The sequence below is a fragment of the Centropristis striata genome, chromosome 6 (genome assembly GCF_030273125.1).
Source record: "Centropristis striata isolate RG_2023a ecotype Rhode Island chromosome 6, C.striata_1.0, whole genome shotgun sequence".
Lineage (NCBI taxonomy): Eukaryota > Metazoa > Chordata > Actinopteri > Perciformes > Serranidae > Centropristis > Centropristis striata.
In genome coordinates, this window is record NC_081522.1 from 24,269,146 (window position 1) to 24,290,200 (window position 21,055).

The 21,055-nt window shown below is 38.0% G+C and overlaps 1 protein-coding gene across 1 annotated transcript in view; it reads left to right on the top strand.

Annotated features, from left to right (window-relative positions):
• Positions 1–740: 740 nt before the first annotated feature.
• Positions 741–21,055, top strand: part of elmo3 (engulfment and cell motility 3) — a 36,894-nt gene continuing 16,579 nt past the window's right edge. Inside the window, exons 1-11 of the mRNA XM_059334576.1 lie at positions 741–985; positions 10,134–10,240; positions 13,785–13,825; positions 13,981–14,053; positions 15,364–15,414; positions 15,691–15,860; positions 16,331–16,430; positions 16,552–16,703; positions 18,177–18,255; positions 19,879–19,929; positions 20,392–20,514. Coding sequence (XP_059190559.1) covers positions 10,163–10,240; positions 13,785–13,825; positions 13,981–14,053; positions 15,364–15,414; positions 15,691–15,860; positions 16,331–16,430; positions 16,552–16,703; positions 18,177–18,255; positions 19,879–19,929; positions 20,392–20,514 — 918 coding nt within the window. The 5' untranslated portion in view covers positions 741–985; positions 10,134–10,162. The remainder of the gene's footprint in view (positions 986–10,133; positions 10,241–13,784; positions 13,826–13,980; positions 14,054–15,363; positions 15,415–15,690; positions 15,861–16,330; positions 16,431–16,551; positions 16,704–18,176; positions 18,256–19,878; positions 19,930–20,391; positions 20,515–21,055) is intronic.

Here is a 21,055-nt window from a genome sequence, read left to right on the forward strand (position 1 = left end):
TGTACTCAAAAGGAACCCAAAATGTGTACATTGTGTAGTTAAATAAAAACAAGTTTGTGTATATTAAAAAAAAGATCATTCTGACTGTACTGCACTTTCAAAATAAAAACAAAAGTAATTGGTAAAAAAGGTTTAAAAAAACACCTCGAAGTCTATTCACATGATTTTACTTTTTTTGCAGAGATTTTTCTAAATTGCCTTGTGCATTTAGCATTTGTAATGCAATCTTTTGTGTCTACGGTATGTATATATATATATATATATATATATATATATATATATATATATATATATATATATATATATATATATATATATATATATACAGTATGATAGAAATGTTGAGGCAGGAGGGACAGCAGGGGGCGGCTGTAACCAGCTGATCCCGACCCGGAACTTTGATTTACTTCAACTACTACTTCTTGGAGATTAGAAAGAAAAAAATGTGTAACTCAGCATAGGCAGCAACAGCATTTCCACAACTTTGATCATTTTTATTTCAAAGTAAAAGGAATGTTTCGCTCGAAGAAAAACATGTTTAATTGGTTGTTTTTACTGAAAGGGGAAGTAAAAACATGGGCGCGTCAGTGTGGAATTTAATGTCATGTTTAAAAGTAATTAATTAACAGTGGTAGTTACTTTTTTGTGATTTTGTTTCCATAAAATGACATTTTCACGCTGGACAGGACAGGCTTTATTTTGAAACTCATAACCGGAAGCGCGTTATCTGAATCTGGCCAGCTTGCCTCAAACCCTCGACTGAAGGACTCCAACCAACCCGGAACTTTTTAAGTCAACTAATCATTCCTGAAAACTTATTGAAGGAGGTTCCTCTTGTTTTTCCGCGCAGCTCAGATGTTGTTTTAAGAAAAGTCACTCCTGCGGACTGAGTCGGTTCTTCTGAGGGGAGAGACAGTTCTCATGGTTCTCGGTCCGACTGAACGGGTTCCTGTGGGACAGCAGCTCAACTTGTCTTTCTAACCAGGTAGGACCAGTCAGGGAAAAGCTCTGCACTCTCTCACTCATTTCTCTACCTTTCCTTTTTCACTAAACCTTGAAATACTAACAGTTCATGTGCTGTTTTACCTTTATTTGCATTCATTCGTTTACTTCTTACTAGTTAACTTAAAGTAGTTTGGTGGTTGACTTACACACCAAAGTAGGACATGACCTTATTGAGTTTACATTCATATATTTAATACAGACATTATACATTATACCAGTGTTCAATTTGAATGTTATGTGAATGTTGTTTTGTTTTTATAAATACAAAACCAGCCACTAAATCCACTAAATCACAGTAGAAGCTTAAAAGCCTTTCTCTTGTTTTTTTCCTCTATTTCAGATATACTAAGTTGGTGTGTGTGTGTGTGTGTGTGTGTGTGTGTGTGTGTTTGTGCTACCCTGTCAGGTTAGGAATTTCAGGCAGCTGAGAGCTTCCCCCTTCCCACACACACACACACACACACACACACGCACGCACACACACGCACACACAAACACACACACACACACACACACACACACACACTTCCAGAGGGGTGGGGGTCAGTCAGTCCAGGGGGTCTGAGACTCTCTAGTGAGTCAGCAGCCAACAAAAGGTCTGGCCATGCTGCTGGTTTGAAGCTTAATGAATCAAAGTGCTCATGGAGGAATATAGAAGCTGGCAGCTGCTGGATGTGGGGGTCATTTTGACCGTTACACCTCTAAATAACAGGTTTAAACCCATCAGGGTATTCTGTCACAGAGGCTAAATAATCTGTTAGTTTACAGCCCAATATGACAGCTATGTGTTCATGCCAGAATGTATTTTGATTGCGATGTAGCCATAATGCACTAAATCTATGCACTAAATCTACGAATGCACTAAATCTACGCACGACACTTTGCTATGTTATTAATATTATTACTATTATTATTATTATTATATATACTGTTGCTGCCATTACTATTATTACTATATACTGTAATATACTACTACTATTATTATTATACCGGCCTTATTAATTATTATTATTATTATTACTATTATTATTATATATTATATATCATATTATTTTTACTTAAAATTACTTTATTCATATTTTTCATTTTATTTTTATATTGTTTATTATCTATTATTACATATTATATTATATATATTATATTATATACTGTACTATTATTATTATTATTATTATTATTATATACCGTCTAGTCACTATAGCATTGTTGCATCATATCACCAGTTTAATTATCACCATCATCTTGCGAACCTACCAACTGATCTTCTTTTTTTTAACTTCTTAAGTGTCCTTGTTCTATTCTGTGTTTTTTTCTATTGTTGTTTTTATTTATGCTACCTCAGTATTTTATTCTATTGTATTTTATTGTACTTGAATACCGGACTGCTGTGACAACTGAATTTCCCTTCTGGGATGAATAAAGTAATCTATCTATCTATCTATCTATCTATCTATCTATCTATCTATCTATCTATCTATCTAATAACGTCACATTACTGTAATGACATATTAATAGTATAGTGATTGGTTATGAATGTGTTATCTGTCTACTGTGTGTCTGACGATAGTAATTTATGTTTTTAGTTCAGAATAAATGAAGCTTCCTTGTTACACGTTATGTACTGTAAAACCAGAAAACGTATCTGATGAAAGCTATTAAGGCTGCAACTAGTTTAGTATATCAACCGTCAGAAAACTAGTTTATATATCAACTGAACTGTCAGAAAGTTCTGAACAAAACAAACAAACAAATTAAAATAAATTAAAGTGGCAAATCTACAAGAAAAAAAGTCGCAGATTTAAGAGATTTAAAGTGGCAAATATGCATGAAAAAAGTTGCAGATTTACAAGAAAACAGTGGGGAAAAAGCAGTTTTTTCTCCCAGATTCACCACTTTAAATCTCACAAATCTGCACATTTTTTTCTCGTAGATTTGCCACTTTAATCTAGTAACCTTTTTTCTCAAAATATTATTTTCATATGTTTTTTTTTACACATTCTGGCTGTATGTAATATCCTCCAATATTCTCTAGAGTTGAAATTTGGAATTTGCAAGTATTTCAATGAGTGTCCTATTAAGGGTTAAAGTGGTGAATCTTTTGGGGGGGGGTTGCTTTTTTCCACTTTTTTTCTCGTAAATCTGTGACTTTTTTCACACAGATTTGCCACTTTAATCTACTAAATTTGCAACTTTTTTCTCGAAATATTACCTGAAGTTACCAAATATAGTTCTTTGCCTGATAAAGGGTTAAGGGCCATGGCCTAAATCCAGCATTGGATGACTATGATGAGGTCTTCAACCCCTCAGGTGGCACTGCATGAAGAACCAACATGACAGTCCAACATGAAAGCTATTAAGGCTGCAACTAGTTTGGTATATCAACTGTAAGAAAACTAGTTTATATATCAACTGAACTGTCAGAAAGTTCTGAACAAAACAAACAAACAAACGATAGTCCTGTTACTATTATTAGAAAACCAGCAAATATTCACATTTGTGAAAATGGAAGCAGTACACTTTTGGCATTTCTTTCTGCTGTATGTGTGTTGAAACACAGACAGACAGAAGGTGCAGCTTCAGCCTCTACTTACTCACTTCAGGGTGACATAAGAAACATGCATTGACAGGCACAGACACGGTCAGACACACTCACTTCAGCGGTTATAACCTCTAGAATGAGATGGAAACCTCTTCTCCTTGTTCTGCTCAGTAAAAAAAGGGAAATGTCTAACAGCTTCAACATTTTTACTGATAATATTCTTTTCTGTTGAGTGTCATTAGCTGAGGGCAACATGGTGTTTTATAATGTTTAAGTAGCTTATTTTTTTTAATCTTATGAGTACTTAAACCGTGTTGTATTATCAGGCAATAATGTAATTACATATAGAACAATATGAAATCAACACTCTGCACTTGTTTTGTTATGAACTCAAAGCACGAGCTAATTTATCTTTGGTCTTGTTGAAATAAAGAGGGAGTACCGGTGCAGGCTGAGTAGTATTCAGTATTACAGGAGTCCTGGAGCATGTAGGGACAGGTTATGACCAATGTAGACTTATAATGCTTCACTGTCAGCCGCAGAAAATCATCCTGCTGAAGGCAGTAAAGGTTTTAGTTATCTGACAACACTGACTGCAAAAAAGTTGTTGGGGATGTTGTTTTAAACCTAATAAAAACAGAATGCAATAATGTGTTAATCCATGGCAACATATATTCAAGTAAAAAACTGTACAAAGACAAAATATTTAATGTTTTACCTTATCAACTTTTATTTTTGTAAATATATGCTTATTTCAAATGTGATGCCAGCAAAGAGTGAGAGAGTGAGGAAGCTGAACACCTGTTGAGAACGTTCCACAGGTAAACAGGTTTACTGGAAACAAGTGATAGTATCTGAAAAAAGCTCAGCTATTCATAAGCAAAGATGGGCCAGGTTCATCAGTTTGTGAAAAATGGTATGTCAAGTCAAGTCAAAGTTTATTTATAGACATTTAAAAACAACCTCAGTTGACCAAAGTGCTGTACAGTTATTAAAATAGAATACAATCATACACAAATAGGTATAAATAAAAACAATGAAAACAATAAAATACTAAAAACAGTAAAACCATAAAATAGTAATAAAAACTCAATCCAAAACAGAGTTAGAGATAAAAAAGACAAATAAAAGGGTAAAAAAGTAAAAAGAAAGCCAAGAATTCTTGGGCAATAATCCAACAGTTAAAGTTTATTAACCCTCCTTTTATGTTGCGGGTTAAATTGACCCGTTTCAAAGTTTAAGGGAAAAAAATAGTATTAAAAAAGTATTTTTTCATAAAAATTAAAAAATTAAAAATTAAATTTTAAAATAATCAATGTCATGTAAAGCTATTGTATATTATATGTAGGTCTTTCCAATGTTAAAAAAAAAAAGTTTAACATGCATTTTTTATGAAAAACAGGTGAATTGTCCTGATTGAGCCATGATGAGTGAGAGGTAAAGAACACCATTACAACTAAATATTGATTGAAATGGTTAGTAACTGAGTTATTAAAGAAATATAAACAATATTTATCGGGATTTTTTAGTTTCTCACACTTTTGGATAATTTAACAGGATTATTGTTGTTCCTGAAAAAAACTAACATAACATGAGGGTTAAGGCACAAATGCAAGTTTTTTTAAGGGATTTCACCAGCTACAATCCATAACATCATGAAAAGATTCAAAGAATTTAGAGAAGTGTTTGCCCTTAACCCTTTATCAGGCAAAGAACTATATTTGGTAACTTCAGGTAATATTTCAAGAAAAAAGTTGCAAATTTACTAGATTAAAGTGGCAAATCTACAAGAAAAAAAGTCGCAGATTTAAGAGATTTAAAGTGGCAAATATGCGTGAAAAAAGTCGCAGATTTACAAGAAAACAGTGGGAAAAAGCAACTTTTTTCCCAGATTCACCACTTTAAATCTCACAAATCTGCACATTTTTTCTCATACATTTGCCACTTTAATCTGGTAAACTTTTTTCTCAAAATATTATTTTAAGACATTACTTATTATTAAAGTGGAAGCCTGATCTCAACAACATCCTGTAACACGCTGACATCTCTGAGACAGCCAACAGACCCATCTCTATTTTTACACTGCAAAGTTAAAAAAACAGCATCTGTGTATGTATGAGTGTGTGTTAGTGCCTATGGCAGTGGTTCCCAACCTTTTTCTTGAGGGACCCACATTTTTACCATTGTAAACTTTGGCGACCCCCCCCACTGTGTTATGGGACAGTGGTACAGTCTTAAATGTGTTAGCCACCTGCGCTCCACATAGTATCTCGGCCATTTTAATGCAAGCAGGTTTAATCAGTGTTGTGTGGCTTTCTGGCTGACACAATAAGAAGAGAGCACTCAAAAGACACAACCGTTGCTGCTCCTGGTCGCTTCCAGCTTTAATAAAACTGTCCATAATGTTTTGAGGCCTGTTTGTGACAACGAGTTCCCTTTTTCTGAGGAAAAACTCTTTGGGTTTACCCACCAGCTGGGGATGTTTAGTTGTCTGGTGTCGCTTCAGTTTGCAGGGTTTCAAACTTTCATTTGCCAGTTTCTCACGGCAAAAGATGCATTCGGCTCTAATTTTGTCCATTGCTTCTATGAAGCCGAACTCACCTCAAGGTGAGGTTACCACTAGGTGAGGTTACCTCAAGGTGAGGTTACCACTAGATGAGGTTACCACTAGGTGAGGTTACCACTAGGTGAGGTTACCACTAGGTGAGGTCACCGCTAGGTGAGGTTACCACTAGGTGAGGTCACCGCTAGGTGAGGTTACCACTAGATGAGGTTACCACTAGGTGAGGTTACCACTAGGTGAGGTTACCGCTAGGTGAGGTTACCACTAGGTGAGGTTACCACTAGGTGAGGTTACCGCTAGGTGAGGTTACCACTAGGTGAGGTTACCGCTAGGTGAGGTTACCACTAGGTGAGGTTACCACTAGGTGAGGTTACCGCTAGGTGAGGTTACCTGTGTATACTGCAGGAGGGATGTTACACACGCCATTATTCTCGCAAAATAGCCTATATTTTTAAACTTTTCTGTAGGGATTTTTTTATTTAAATAAATAAATAAACATTTAATGTAGCCCTTATTTAGTTGTTTTTGTCACACTAATGAATTTAATGCTGACTCATCTATATTTAAACACTTTAGATTTTTTACGTCCCTTAAAATCAAGAGGGCACAAATTAACTTTGTGAGAATGAGTGTATATTTATATATATTTATTTTATATGTTTGAACATTAAAAACATTGTCTTTGTACAGTTTTCAATTAAATATAATGAAAAATGTTCAGAAAAAGATCCCACTTTGTTTGTTAATGTTTTAGACAGCATCCACCTGTGTCTGGTATCAGGGTTGTATGAACCTTTTCCCTGTTCTGTGATATAATAATCCACTAGTGAGTGTGAGGACTCATGTACAGTTTACTCTGCCGTTCAGGAATCCCAGGTACCTTTTCTTGTATTCACAGTGTCTTACAGAAAGTGAAGCTGCAGAAAATGAAAAGAAAACTGATTAATATTAATTATATTGTGATGAGGCAAGAAATAATCTAGAAGTTTCTCTCTTTTCGCTCTTTGTAGTGCAACCAAAGCAATAATTGGGCTCCAGCTGACAGACACATGGGCTCAGTTACACAGTGGTCATCATACAGTAGAGCCTGTTAAGAGCCAGTGGTGGTTGTTGCTGCAGAGACTTGAGCAGCCGTTACCCAGAGCTGGCCCTTGAATTAGCTGACGCATAAGCTGCTCTAGAACAGATCTACATTTCCACCCAAATCTCTCTCAGATTAAGGCTGCAGACTCTCTGGTGTTATTTGTTGGAGGGAAGTTGACCTTCAACACCAGTTCCCTTGTCGTCTAGTCCAGTAGTTCTCAACCTTTTTGAGTCGCGACCCCCAATTTAACATGCATGTTGTCCACGACCCCCGCTCACTGAACAGAATCTCACACGCACAGTTCAGATCATACAAAAAAGAAACAAAATGACCAAAAAAAGGAAACAAAATGAACAAAAAAAGGAAACAAAATGACCAAAAAAAGGAAACAAAATGAACAAAAAAAGGAAACAAAATGAACAAAAAAGACACAAATTGACCACAAAATGATCAAAAAAGACACAAAATGACCAGAAACGACACAAAATGACCAAAAAAGACACAAAATGACACAAAAAAGAAACAAAATTACCCCAAAAAACACAAAATGACTAAAAAAAGACACAAAATGACCAAAAAAGGCACAAATTGACCACAAAATGATAAAAAAAGACACAAAATGAACAAAAAAAGACACAAATTGACCACAAAATGATCGAAAAAAGACACAAAATGACCAAAAAAAGACACAAATTGACCACAAAATGATCAAAAAAGACACAAAATGACCAGAAAACACACAAAATGACACAAAAAAGAAACAAAATTACCCCATAAAACACAAAATGACTAAAAAAAGACACAAAATGACCAAAAAAGGCACAAATTGACCACAAAATGATCAAAAAAGACACAAAATGAACAAAAAAAGACACAAATTGACCACAAAATGATCGAAAAAAGACACAAAATGACCAAAAAAGACACAAAATGATCAAAAAAAAGACACAAAATGACCAAATAACACACAAAATGACAAAAGAAAAAGACATTAAGTGACCAAAAAGACTAAAACACATTAAAACATGAACACTTTAACACAGTGGAGACAGAGCTGACTTCCAAAATGATTTGGCGACCCCCAGAAATCATCTCGCGACCCCAATTGGGGCCGGGACCCCAAGGTTGAGAACAGCTGCTCTAGTCCATGTCATTTATTATTCCAAAACAGAGCTGATGTGATTGTGATTGCATATACATATGTAACAATAAGACAAGACTAGTTGATCCTGCTGTGGAAAGATAGTCCATTTCATTTCATCAGAAGGTTTCTCCCTCGGGCCGAGTCAGGTGAGGAGACCGTGAAGTCATGTGGTTGTTTGTTGTGAAACCTGCCACACACTGTTTGATGACTGATTTTTACATTCAGCTGTGAAATATCCAAGAGATCCTGCAGAGTGGAGGTTATTAATCACAGCGAACACAAGCAGGCACCAGCTCGACCTGGTTCCTTTCAGAGAGCTCATGAATGTACAGAAGAATTTAGATCCAACTGAATTGTTTCCATGTGCTGAGAGTGAGAGAGAGACTGAGGAAGAGGAGGAGGAGGAGGGGGAAGGGTTGGAAACACAACTGTGTCTTGTGTATCCTCTGGGAATGCTGTCTGAAGGCTGAGGAGGAAGTGTGTGTGTGATGTGTGTGTGTGAGTTGGTATGGGGGAAGAACGTGAACAATCCATAGTGCGTGTTCAGACAGTATTTTCTCTCTCAGCTTCACTCAATGAACCATAAATACACAGTGAAAGAGGAACACAGAGTTCTACAACTTCATAATGAAAATGATTAGTAATGCTGAAATGACTGGAGCAGCCAGAGAGACTTCTCCTAGTTTGTCTCTAGTTTGGTTCGCTTTCACTTTATCTGAAAGCTATTCATTATTATTATCTATTAATTTAAAATCACTGAATTGATATTCTGTTTGACACAACAGCAGACGTGAAGCATCTCTGTTCTCTAATGGGAAATCTTTATACTGAACATTAATAAAACTCAGTTCATCCTCCATAAGCATTATTAAAAGCCTTTTTATTCTCCTTGGCATTCGGTCCCAGCGAGGCAAGAACCCCTGGCTTTTTAACTTTTTACTCATTATGTAGTTTTGGGTAACGCTTTATATTAAGGTCCTTGTAATAACCATTAATTAACAAGTAATAAGGCCCTTGTAAGTCCTTACAAGATGCTTATTAACATTATTGTGTGTGTATAAGCTTATATAAGTGTTAATAATGGCATTACAAAAACCCATGACCCACCCATTATGCCTTTGCCATGCCTTTATTAATCTTATTTTGTTTGCTTATTGATATTAAAATATACTTTATTGCTCATCTATTATAAGTTAACTATGCTTTTTGCAACTACCGGATCTAAAGCAAGAACAATGCCTTATTACTTGTTAATTAATGGTTATTAAGGACCTTATTATAAAGCGTTACCTAGTTTTTTATTGTTTTAGTATTATTTTATTGTTTTCATTGTTTTTATTTATTACTATATTTGTGTATGATTTTATTGTATTTAATAACTGTACATCACTTTGGTCAACTGAGGTTGTTTTTAAATGTGCTCTATAAATAAACTTTGACTTGACTTGACTAAGTAAAGATTAGGCACACATTTCAGTAGATTTATGCAATGATCAATATTCTGTTTATTTCCAGTTTAGGCCTCAGATTTAAGTCAAGCCTCCAAGTATCGGTGTGAAAGTCAATCTTTGGATTTGTTGTTCTATCAAATACAAACTGAACACATTTTGGTCGTAAAATACTGAGAAGTTTCACATAGTTGTCTTTGTTCATGCATAAAATAAGTGGAAATAGCTACAGTGATGATTTTCTCTTTTTTTAAAAAATCAGGTTTCAGGTGATAAAAGGTCATGACATTTTAATGAAAGAATGAGATGAGGCAGTTTATGTTGACACAGCCATCTTTTTTTACCAACAGCTGGAGAGAGGTAGTGAGGACGAGCCAACATGCCTCAACAGAAGGACATCGTGAAGATCGCCATCCAGATGCCTGGGGCCTACCCCCAGCTCATACAGCTGGACCAGGTAACGGACTCACTCCCTCTAAATAATAGGACATACAGTCATGTAAAAATATAATTAGACTGTACTTGTTTTCTCCTTCCTTTCTTGTTCATTTTAATGCCTGGTTCAACGAAAGGTACATTTGTTTGGACAGATATAATGATAACAACAAAAATATCTGATGAGAGTTTAATTTAAGAGCTGATATCTAGACATTTAACATGGTTTTATTTATGTTGATTTTGGTTATTATCATGAAAACCATGGAAAATGTCTTGATATCAGCTCTTAAATTAAACTCAAAAAAGAAATTGAAGAAAACAATAACCATATAAAAGGTGGATGGTAACTTGTGGATGGTAACTGGGATTAGGTAACTTGTTTCCTATTTTTTTCCATCTCCTTGTTTTCCATAATATCATCTAGATATCTAAGTTATAATTTAAGAGTCTCTGGGATCTTTGCTATAGCTGGCTACTGCTGTAAGCTATGAGGCGTTCATAGTGATCCTGTGTCGCGGAACAAGGTGCACAGTAGCACAGTGCTAACAGGCTAACAGTTAGCTCTGTAACAGTACAGTGTGTATGTGCTAACAGTTAGCTCTGTAGCAGTACAGTGTGTATGTGCTAACAGGCTAACAGTTAGCTCTGTAGCAGTACAGTGTGTATGTGCTAACAGGCTAACAGTTAGCTCTGTAGCAGTACAGTGTGTATGTGCTAACAGGCTAACAGTTAGCTCTGTAGCAGTACAGTGTGTATGTGCTAATAGGCTAACAGTTAGCTCTGTAGCAGTACAGTGTGTATGTGCTAACAGGCTAACAGTTAGCTCTGTAGCAGTACAGTGTGTATGTGCTAACAGTCTAACAGTTAGCTCTGTAGCAATACAGTGTGTATGTGCTAACAGGCTAACAGTTAGCTCTGTAGCAGTACAGTGTGTATGTGCTAACAGGCTAACAGTTAGCTCTGTAGCAGTACAGTGTGTATGTGCTAACAGTTAGCTCTGTAGCAGTACAGTGTGTATGTGCTGCTGCTGCAGGAGGTGTTCACTCAGTGATCTCTGTTTGTTTACAACAAGCACCAGACACTCTGTGCACAGTTAGCGATGCCTGTTAATTCACCATCAGCTGCGCACACTTTGTGTACAGTTAGCATGCCCGTTTGTTTCTGATCAGCGGAGATGCTGTGCGTAATAAGTCATGCTGGTTTGTTTATGATCAGCAGCGGACATTGTGCACAGTTAGCTACGGCAGCCACAGTAGCGTCTCCTGTGTTTAATCCATCGCGTGATTACACGACGATCGACACCTCTGGAGTCTCCTAAATCCCTCTGGGGCCTTTTTTATAATGGAGACACGCTGAGCGAGCGTCCATATTAGAAGCCGTGGCCTGAGACACTTTTTAGCCTGATGGAAATGCGGTTGGTGTGCTACAAGGACATGAATGTTAGCTCAGGAGTTTCAGTGGCGGTCAGACAAACATCTGCAGCAGCACTGTGGGCCCCACCTCTATCTGAAAAGTAACCAGTTTGTTGAAGATCATCAAAAAAAGCTCCACACCTGAGCCCTACACACTGCCAGGTCACACTGTGACATACTGGTGTAGGCCTACCATATACACTGATGTTCACTCATATAGGATTTTCAGGTTAAATGCTAACATATCCCACCACATAAAATGCTATTACATGACAATATTTCAAGGATTATTTAGGGAAAAACAAGGACAATGGTTGGTAGAAGTGGTTTTGAGGACCTTTTATCTGAAGAAATGTGTCTGAAGAAGATCAACACTAATGTTACAACTCAGATGCTTCGATAATTGTTGTTACATTGGAACTGAAAAGCAAGACAGATGACATGTTGGTGTGACTTCTGGGTGCTGGGTGGTTATCCCCACTTCCTCACAGTGTGGTTAGCTTCAGCTGCTGCAGCGTGAGATATTTAAAATAGCCCGAGTCACTTCCATGTCTGCTGGAGGCAGTAATCGCCTGTGATGTCATTGACAGGACCGCTTATTAACATTTACCCATCTATGTAGTATCAAAACGTTAGATATTAAATAATAAATAAGTTGTTATAGAATAAATATGAATAAATTGTGTTAAAAAGTATATTCCACAAAAAACACAGCTGGTTAATTTGGCTGTGTTCTGATTCTAAAGATGTTTCTCAGAGAAACAACAACAACACATGGAGTCTATCTGTGGTTGATCTAGTCAGCAGGAGATAACTAACACTGCACACACCTTGAATGCAGAGTAATAACAATTATTATTATTATTATTATTATTATTATTATTATTATTATTAATAATAATAATAATAATAATAATAATATCTGTTGCATTCACATGCTCCTCCAATCGTCCTTCTGACTTCGCTGTGTTCAGAAGCTTTAAGTTGTAATGTGGAAACATTTTCAAAGCTACAAATGAAACCTGATTTGGTGCTAAAAAAGTAACTTTTCCAAATAATCTAGGTCATTCTGTGTGGAAAGCAACTAACAGCTATAACCTAATATCAAATATCAAATGGCATATGGAAAAAACATTGATAGGCAATACATGAATTCATATAATAAAGTTTCAGGAACTCATTTTTAGGATTATTCTGACACCACATTTATTAGTTTTTTTTAATAAAATATTGAACACTTTGGGTTATAGCCATCCATTGGTTTATTTCAGCTTTTACCAAACGTTAGGGTGGGGAAGTTTTCCATGTGATTCCTAGAAACTATGGGGAAGTTGTACTTCTTTGCGAAACACTAAGCATGAGTATTAGTTTAAACTGTTTCCCAGACAACAGGGAGTGTTTCCACTATCAGACACTGTTCATCACTTGAAGGTTTGAACGGAGACTGAATGGATTTAGCAGGTGTGCACTAGATTGTCTGGTAATAGCTGGAAAATACAGCACAACTGAAACTGGAATGAACACATAAACCAGGTTGACAGGGTTTTTAAAACCCTGATATCTTATCATTATTTTTATGACTTTTTGTTGTTATGATCCTAATAGTAGTTGAGCATTCAGGAGTGTTGATTTGGATGCAAATGTCCATTCTCTTCTCTTTAAGGTCTTCTCATTGGCCCAGCAGCCTCCACCAACACATGTGATTGGTCGACCTTCTTAGCTGCCACTAATAACAGAGCAGCCACTGGGTCTACCACACAACCCCGAGACATTTTGATTGGTTGACCACAGGGCTGACCGCTAATGGCAGGATAGCTGAGAGGCAGACATGGAAGCAGTCTGGCTTTTATTTACGTACAGAGAGAGGTCTGGGCACGGAGGGTAACATTGTTCAGAGAAGCGTTAGGAGCTCTTGGATTTCCTCTTCTCAGCAAACACGTTTAGCAGCCAGCGAGAATAGCTGTGGTCCGCTGATCCCATAACAGCACAGTATTACTGAAGCATGTGTTCAGCTCCCTGACAGACAAAATACTTGATAGTAGAGGCTGGATCCTCTTGTTATGGCCCACATGTATGCAGCAGGTGTTTGGTGTTTTATGTTGTGTGCATGTATTTGACTACATGATGCTTTGTTGTTGTGTCTTTGTGCAGAAAAAGCCTCTGTCTGCTGTCATCAAAGAAGTCTGTGATGGGTAAGTTGATGAGGATGAACAGATCAGTTGAAGCTGTTTCTGTGGTCATGTTTGGCATCGTTATCCTTTAACTGCAGGTGTTACCATGACTGTTAATATCTGTGTGTGTGTGTGTGTGTGTGTGTGTGTGTGTGTGTATGTGTGTGTGTGTGTAGCTGGAATCTCTCGGGTCCTGATAACTACGCTCTGCAGTACGCAGACGGAGTGCAGACGTACATCACTGAATCGGTGAGTCACATCCATGTATAAATCAATACAAGTGTTTATCTACATCAGGAAATGGCTCTGCTCAATGTTTGAGCACATCTTGAAGACATTTTGAGCAACAGACCTGAGTCAGCCCTTCAGATGTTTCTGTGTTTAAGACGAGAATGTTGTAAATCTCTGTTTAAGACATCAGTGCGCAGCAGTAAATCAGGGAATCACAACTTTGTCAGCACCCCTGTTCGCTTTTGTGAGTATTTTTCCTGCAAAAGTGCATGAAATGACTTGAAGTACGGTGCTATTAAAATGACTGAAAAAGCAAAGGACAGGGAGAGAGATAGAAAAGGAGGAAAGCAGCTTATTGGTGTCCCGTGACCTTTTGAAAAGGTTGCCACTGAAGAGCCCTCTCTCCTCGTTGAACTGAAGGTGGGGCTGCAGAATCCATTACAATGAAATCATATAGATGCAGATGCTTTATTTATTGTGATGCAGTGAGACTGTCAGAAGTGTTAATTTAGTACAAGGATGCTGACTTTCAGGCTTTAAAGTTTAGCTTGATTGCATGCAGTGTAATAACATGATTACTTTCTGCTTTCAACTGCAATCTGATCTTAAGAAATATCTGTCTTTGTCAGAGTGGACAGAAGCTTGGGCAGCAAGCACAACAACTTGAGCAGTGTTGGTGATCAGAAGGCCAAGCTCAGTGACACAGATTATAAACTAAACTATATTGAATGTGTTCAGTGTAAGAGTCAAATGGCTTCAGCTAGAAACCCTAAATACATCACCTCTCTTCTATGCATTGTATTGCATGTCTCAATCTGTATTGTCTGTGTTCTATAAACCCTATAACTGAGGCTAGAGTTGGATAAATGTATTGTTGTCATTAGAAGGAATGCTGGGTCAGCAGGTTGAGTTGGGCCAGACAGTCTCTCTACTAATGGTGTGAGACTTCAGGGGCTAGATGTGTTAACGATTTTTAGAATCAGGCGTCATGAAACTTTTTTTAAATCTGACAAAAAGAATGCATATGCATATTTCTGTCTCTTTGTCTACACACAGTTTTATGCATCTGGCCCCAGGACGGCTTCTCCTTAGAGAGACCTGTTGTTAGCAAGGAGCTGCAGAGCTCGTTAGTCATTCTGCATTTATAGAAGACTATATTTGTCCAAGTGTGACATTGTGTATAGGTTACTGTGTGTATAGATCTCTGTGGTTACCTCATTTGTATTCATGTCTATCTGACTTCCTCTAACTTGTGTTTTATATGTCACTATGTTTAACTTTTGGAAATACTTTTCCTCCGCATGCATGTCTCTGTTTGTGCATTGTAGAATCGTCTGGACATCAAGAACGGTTGCATTCTGCGTCTGACCAAGGCACCGGTGAGTCTGCATCAACAAGCCACGCTACGCTTCCACCTCCCTCTCTTCACATTCCTCTGGCCCTGTCTCTCACTCTGACACTGGCTCCTCACTCTCATTTACCTTCTGCATGCAGCAGATATTCAGAGTCAGATGACATTAGACAGAAGTGATCTGTCACTGCCATCACAAGTAACTTAGTTTCATAGACGAGTAACAACATGAAAACTAGAAAATGACTGAATTGTTGAGTGTGGTGTGTGAACATGTGTGTTGTGTTGCTGCTGGTGAACACAGGGCCGCTGTGCAGAAGACTTGTACAAGGGCATCCAGAGCTCGGACTCAGGCGTGCGCTGCGATTCGCTGAAGGAACTGGCGAGCGTTTCCACAGACGTGACCTTCGCTCAGGAGTTCATCAGCCGGGACGGACACCTCTTATTGGTCAAGATAGTAGAAGACTCTAACGAGTTAGTACTCAATGATGTTTGGGGCTGTGCTTGAATATTTCCTCAGATGTCAGCGGTGCTGAGTGCACATGTAGTATGCATAGAACAAAAACAAGAAGTGTACCTGGTTAATATGTGTTTAAGGCCACAAATGTTGCACTATATTCTGCAGAGAGAAGTGTTTCCTCCTATTTGTTGCAGACTCTCCCTTCCAATTTCAGTTAAAACCCATTAGTTTGTTTATTCTGAGCAGTTTCTATGATGGTAGATAACAGTGACATGAAGGGGCTGCACAGTGAGTTGAGTCCTGAGTGAATCCTGAGTGCATTATTATAAAAATTTACACTTTAAACCAGTAACAGAAAAGGACTCACTCAGTACATCTGAATGCTGTTTGTTCATGCATGTGTGTACCAGTATAAAATACTTCTTTATAAGTCTTTGTGTGCATAAGTGTACATAATGTTTGTATGTTTGTCTGCATCATTCAGGAGTAATGTGATCATGACCCACACGCTGACAGGCTTCATGGAACTGATGGATCATGGGATAGTTTCATGGGAGAACCTCTCCACTGTCTTCATCAAGAAGGTGCTTAATATTACATAATAACATCTGTATCTGCCACTCTCTGTCTGGTATTATTTAAAGGATTGGTTTTCACTGACTGTAGCAACACTTCTCCTTCCCTCCCTTCTTCTGATCCTTTCAGATTGCCAGTTTTGTCAACGCCAAGCCGACAGATGCATCAATACAGCAGGTGTCCCTGGACATCCTGGAGAGCATGGTACTCAGCAGCCACAGTCTCTTCCTGCAGGTCAAACAGGAAATCACTATGGAAAGGCTCATTGCACACCTTCAGGTGTAAGTAACAGCTGACTGACTCTTAGAAGACAATCATAAATTATTGAATCTTTGAATGAGAGCAGCCACACCTGCTTTAATATGTTTTTTGTGTTGCAACTTTGATTTTGCCCTCAACCTTCAGAGATTAGTGATACAACAGACATGAACACAATTTTTGACTCAACAATTTCTGTTTCAAATTAAAGTCTTTCCACATTTCTATGGACATAATCCCTCCATATGTTAAGGCAAGGCTTTTATCCATGCTTTGACTGATGGCCATAATCAAAGGCAAACTGATTAAGAAAGATAGAAAGATAGGGCTGCCAGCTGCAGCAGTAGTAGCAGCAGCAGTAGTACTAGCATCAGTAGTTGCAGTAGCAGCAGTAGCAGCAGTAATAGCAGTAGCAGCAGCAGTAGTAGCAGTAGTAGCAGCAGTAGCAGCAGCAGTAATAGCAGTAGCAGCAGCAGTAGTAGCAGTAGTAGCAGCAGTAGCAGTAGTAGCAGCAGTAGCAGCAGTAGTAGCACCAGTAGTAGTAGCAGCAGTAGTAGCAGTAGTAGCAGCAGTAGTAGCACAAGTAGTAGCAGCAGTAGCAGTAGTAGTAGCAGCAGTAATAGCAGCAGCAGCAGTAGTAGTAGCAGCAGTAGTAGCAGCAGTAATAGCAGAAGTAGTAGTAGCAGCAGCAGTAGTAGCAGTAGTAGCAGCAGCAGTAGTAGCAGCAGTAGTAGCAGCAGCAGTAATAGCAGAAGTAGTAGTAGCAGCAGCAGTAGTAGCAGTAGTAGTAGCAGCAGTAATAGCAGCAGCAGCAGTAGTAGTAGCAGCAGTAGTAGCAGCAGTAATAGCAGAAGTAGTAGTAGCAGCAGCAGTAGTAGCAGTAGTAGTAGCAGCAGTAATAGCAGCAGCAGCAGTAGTAGTAGCAGCAGTAGTAGCAGCAGTAATAGCAGAAGTAGTAGTAGCAGCAGCAGTAGTAGCAGTAGTAGCAGCAGCAGCAGTGGTAGCAGCAGCAGCAGCAGTAGTAGTAGCAGCAGCAGCAGTAGTAGCAGAAGTAGTAGTAGCACCAGTAGTAGCAGCAGCAGTAGTAATAGCAGCAGTAGTAGTAGTAGTAGTAGTAGTAGTAGTAGCACCAGCACCAGTAGCAGCAGTAGTGGTGTGGGTGTAAACACCACATGGTGCTGCAGCAGTGCAGTGAGGTAGATGTCACGTACAGGTACAGGTGCAGGTACAGGTACAGGTACAGGCAGGCAGTGTGGCCATGGAACAGGAAGTTTTTAAATATATATATAAAAAACTAGTGCTGACAGTTATACTGTCACTGATTTATTACACCAATATTTTTAAGTCAGGCGTAAAGTATTGATATATGAATTTATACCATTAAAACAAATAATCTGAACATGTCTCCCTTCCTAAACACACTTTTTTCTGCACATGTGGAAAGTTTAAATGACATATTTGTCTCACTATTGTATTTCTGCTCTCTGCCCTCTCAGGACGAACCAGCAGATCCAGACCAAAGCCATGGCTCTGCTCATGGCGCTACTACAGACAGCTGGGGACTCAGACAGACAGGTGCTGCTGCTGCTGCACTCTGTTCTTCCTTTCTAATGCTTTTTTTAATCAACTTCCTCTTCTCGTAGCTTTTCAAACTTCCAACCATGCAGACGAGTTGGTATTTAGTTTTTACAGGCCTTCCTGAATGTCTCTTACATCCAGACAGTGATGGCTGCAGCTGCTAATCAGTATGCATAGTGCATACTTTAACTTAACTGTTTTTTTTATATATATCTATCCATCATAACTTCTAACTATGGTGCAGCTTCTTCTATGCCAGCTGTTCTCAACCTTGGGGTCGGGACCCCAATTGGGGTCGCGAGATGATTTCTGGGGGTCGCCAAATATTTTTGGAAGTCAGCTCTGTCTCCACTGTGTTAAAGTGTTCATGTGTTAATGTGTTTTAGTCTTTTTGGTCACTTAATGTCTTTTTTTTTTGGTCATCTTGTGGGTTTTTTTTAGTCATTTTGTGTCTTTTTTGGTCATTTTGTGTCTTTTTTTGATCATTTTGTGGTCAATTTGTGTCTTTTTTGGTCAATTTGTTTCCTTTTTTTGGGTCATTTTGTGTCTTTTTTTAGTCATTTTGTGTCTTTTCTGGTAATTTTGTTTCTTTTTGGGGTCAGTTTGTGTCTTTTTTGGTCATTTTGTGTCTTTTTTTATTTGTCATTTTGTGTCTTATTTTGGTCATTTGTGTCTTTTCTGGTAATTTTGTTTCTTTTTGGGGTCATTTTGTGTCTTTTTGGTCATTTTGTGTCTTTTTTTTAGTCATTTTGTGTCGTTTCTGGTAATTTAGTTTCTTTTTGGGGTCATTTTGTGTCTTTTTTGGTCATTTTGTGTCTTTTTTGGTCAATTTGTTTCCTTTTTTTGTCATTTTGTGTCCTTTTTTGGTCATTTTGTGTCTTTTTTGGTCATTTTGTGTCTTTTTTTGGTCATTTTGTTTCCTTTTTCGGTCATTTTGTTTATTTTTTGGGTGATCTGAACTGTGCGCGTGAGATTCTGTTCAGTGAGTGGGGGTCACGGACAACATGGATGTTAAATTGGGGGTCTCGAGTCAAAAAGGTTGAGAACTACTGTTCTATGCAGCAAGCTTCTGTATCACAGGCTGAGAGTTGCATTCATGGACTGGTTGAAGGGTGGTTATTTGCACCAGCAGGACATTATTGTACGTGCGAGTCAGAATCCTGCAGACAGACAGACAGTAAATGACACATCGACTCATTCTGTCTGCTCGTCTCAGCGTTCTGCACACAGTCAAGGCTTTCTCTCCCACTGTTCTGCTCCTGCTCCTCTTTCATTGTAGGGAAACAGTTCCTTCATTCAGCCCTCCGTCTCCTTTCTCTCAGCCTCTCTTTGTTACTCACACACCAGCACACACACACATCCTCACTTTTACAGTAGGTCAACAACTCCACCCTTCTTATCAGCCCATTAGCCCGGAACAGCATGAGGCTGGGTTAGAGATGCATGTACCAGCAAGTGATGATTTCGTCACAGAGGTCAAAGTCCCACACACTAAAACCTTTGTCCCGCCCACTAATCAGTTACTGACACTTTATCGCCACCCCATGTTGGAAACATGTCACTGCACCCCACTTACACTTTGACTTCTGCTCATTTTGTTGCTTGTCTTCTGTTTTCCAGGATATGTTTGCGTTCCTGAATAAGAAGAATCTCCGTCAGTACATTTACAAAGTAAATTACCTCTTCATTTACATTTACATTTCTGTATCTCAGTGAAAATATGATTAACCCTTTATCATGCGAAGAACTATATTTGGTAACTTCAGTGGATATCAAAATGGGGTTGAGAAAAAAGTTGCAAATTTACTAGATTAAAGTGGCAGATCTACGAGATTTAAAGTGGTGAATCTGCGAGAAAAGTTACTTTTTTCCCACTTCTTTCTCATAAATCTGTGACTTTTTTCCACGCAGATTTGCTACTTTAAATCTCTTAACTCTGCAACTTTTTTCCTTGTAGATCTGCCACTTTAATCTAGTAAATTTGCAACTTTTTTCTCAAAATATTTTTATTTTTTATTTTGGATATCAGCTGAAGTTACCAAATACGGTTCTTCGCCTGATAAAGAGTTAAAGATGACCTGATTGTTGTGCAGAGGAGTGTAAAACATTTTTTAAAATTGTGTATTTTTTCAGAATATCATCCACAGTTCTGGTTCGGTCCAGGACGAGATGGCCCACTACCTCTATGTGCTCCAGTCTGTTACCTTGAACCACATGGAGCCTCGCATGAGGACGCCTCTGGACAGTTACAACCAGGTGAGCTGAAACATGATGAGTCAAACTCAGAGCCAGAACACCTGCTGCTGTTTCTAAGTATTTATCCCACTTCCTCCACATGTCATTTTTTTTAACAATTAGGCATTTTAGATCATTTGATGAAATTTGAACCCTGCACAAACACCCTTTAGGATTTATTGCCAGTCTCTGATTGACCATAATCCTCTGAACTCCATCATTCCTGTTACTTTCTTCTCACTGTGGCTGCATTATAAGTCCTGCGTCTCTATGGAAACAGCAAAACCATGGCTACAACTAGGGAAAAACACAGTTATATTGTCATCAACTGTAAAAAAAAATGAAATAAAATAAATAAAAATGTTTTTAAAAATTGCAAGTTGAATTTCTATCTTCTTTACAAAAATAAAAAAGGATGTATACAGTGGCGGTTCTAGACCAGTTTTACTGTGGGGGCCAAGCAAGGGCCAGTGTTTAATCAGAGGGGCACATTAAAAACAGCAAAGATGATATTTAATCATTCAAAACCTTTATTTTAGCTTATTTAAAAAATATACTTTAA